A 2,500-nucleotide genomic window follows, 5' to 3' on the forward strand; every position below is an offset into this window, starting at 1 on the left:
TTTGCTTTTAAGGTATATATATATATCACTCTCATATTTTATTATTTATGTTCTTTACATATATAAACCATATTATGAGCAAATTGATTTTATATCTTATATTTAATTTACTTTTTTTAAATTGGTTATTAATAAGCAGTTATACTTAAGTACAGTACAACAATACGTCATTTTTATATTGCACTATTTTATATTAATGTTTTTGTTTATTATATTAATTATATAAAACATGTAAAAAATTATTTAGCAATTTATTTAAACCTTCTAAACTTATAATTGTACATTTAAATTTTTTATAATTGTACATTTAAATGGAGATTGTGTGAGATTGATCTCACCCGTGCATCCCGAAACATACACACACACAAACACACACACACTGACCTTCATGAGGTCCAGTAGGACTGGGCTGATGATTCCCAGATAATGTCGCTCCAGAGTCTGCGGGTGGCTGACCGAGGGAAACTGTACACAGGTAACACACACACACACACACACACACACACACACACACACACTGATGAACCGGTCAGAGTAAGAACAGGAACAGGTTTGATTAGAGAAGGACAGACAGACTGACCCTCAGCCCGTGGAAGCGAGGGTTGTTGTAGAAGAGCTTCATCTGTTCGGGCGGCAGAGGGCCCAGGACCTTCTGGATGGTGAAGAGCTGGTCGATCTCACTCTCGCCCGGAAACAAGGGCTGACCGTCGCTCAGCTCGCCCAGAATACACCCCACTGACCACATGTCCACCGCCTTCCCGTGCACGAGACCCTGACACACACACACACACACACACACACACACACACACACACACACACACACACACACACACACACACACACACACACAATCAGACCGGACTCAAACACCAAGCTTTCAGAGAACCAGTCAAACCTACCAAGATCAGGGCATACTTACATTACATACATATTACATCATGTTATGTCTATTGATTATTTTAATAAAATAATACAAATTAAATAATTGTCAAAAATAAAATTGGAAAAAATTTAATAAATAAAAAAATAAAAATAAATAAATAAATAATAATAATAATAATAATAATATATATAATTATTATTAATAGAACCAATATATTACCAATATATTAAATATTTATTGTTATAAAATGTATTGGTGCGAAACGAAAAACTCAAAACAAAAAAATACAAAATTTACATAATATATGCTTGTGCACAGTGTATATTAATTACACACACACAAAGTATGTATATATTTAAGAAAAAATTATTAAATATTTGTGTGTAATATAAATTACATAAATGTAAACATGCAGTGTTGGTTATTAATTTCATTAATTCTAATTGCCATTTAATGCTTATATATAGTACCTTCTTCAATTTTATTTTTCGTCTTTATAAACTATCATATTTTTTTGGTGTTTTCTCATAATACATTTGATTATACACAACATTTTATTTGTTTCACATTTTAAAAGATCGACAGATAAATTAATATTATTACAATATGCCAATGAAAGTAAAATGTAATTATTAACATTTTATTAGTCATTTTATTTTCATCTATAAATGCATCCAGATGCATTAAATAAAGAGTTTGAGGTTATAAATGTGTTTCTCACCCCAGCAGCAGCTCCGGGGATCGATACCACCTCGTCGCCACATACTCCGTGTAGTTAGCATCCGTGCTTTCTGAGAGATCCCGCGCAAAACCTGCGTGAAACACACAAACAGATCTTGCCGCTGATGTTTCTGTCTTCTGTGAGAGCTTTATGAGGAAAGAAGATTATTCCAGACAAAACAATGAGTGTTTTCAGCAGAATGAAGAACAGACAGAGAGACAGAGTGTGTGTGTGGACTGAGATAGACAGACCACCTGCTGCCTGACACACACACACACACACACAGGCGTGCACATACACACACACAGGCGTGCACATACACACACACAGGCGTGCACATACACACACACAGGCGCGAGCACACACACACACACACACACACACACACAGGCGCGCACACACACACAGGCGCACACACACACACACACACACACACACACACACACACACACACACACACACACACACACACACACACACACACACACACACACACACACACACACACGTACGTACACACACACGCACGTACACACACACGCACGCACACACACACACACACACACACACACACACAGGTCGGTGTGAGAAATTGAGGATGTTGCGCATCTTATATCCAGACAGAAGCCCAGTGATTGGTTCTTCTCGGTCACATGACTACAGGAACTCACCGAAGTCGCACAGTTTGAGCACGTCTTGGAGCCGATGAGCAGATTCTCCGGCTTGATATCTGGAAAACAGTTCATGATTCATATTACACAGCAGAATTCAAATGTATTTTATTAAAATAAACTACATAATTTTTTTACGTTAAAATATACGTAATTTTATGCTTTAAAATAAAAAAAAGTTAATATAATCGAAAAAACAATACTACTATTATTATGTATAATA

The 2,500-nt window shown here is 36.1% G+C and overlaps 1 protein-coding gene across 1 annotated transcript in view; it reads right to left on the bottom strand.

Annotated features, from left to right (window-relative positions):
• Window positions 1-2,500, bottom strand: part of LOC122332740 (cyclin-dependent kinase-like 5) — a 47,926-nt gene that overhangs the window by 15,530 nt on the left and 29,896 nt on the right. The window contains 5 exon segments of the mRNA XM_043230113.1: window positions 385-465; window positions 581-767; window positions 1,604-1,697; window positions 2,278-2,304; window positions 2,307-2,336. Of these exon segments, the coding sequence (XP_043086048.1) occupies window positions 385-465; window positions 581-767; window positions 1,604-1,697; window positions 2,278-2,304; window positions 2,307-2,336 (419 nt within the window).

This window comes from Puntigrus tetrazona, unplaced genomic scaffold (assembly GCF_018831695.1).
Source record: "Puntigrus tetrazona isolate hp1 unplaced genomic scaffold, ASM1883169v1 S000000148, whole genome shotgun sequence".
NCBI classification, from domain to species: domain Eukaryota; kingdom Metazoa; phylum Chordata; class Actinopteri; order Cypriniformes; family Cyprinidae; genus Puntigrus; species Puntigrus tetrazona.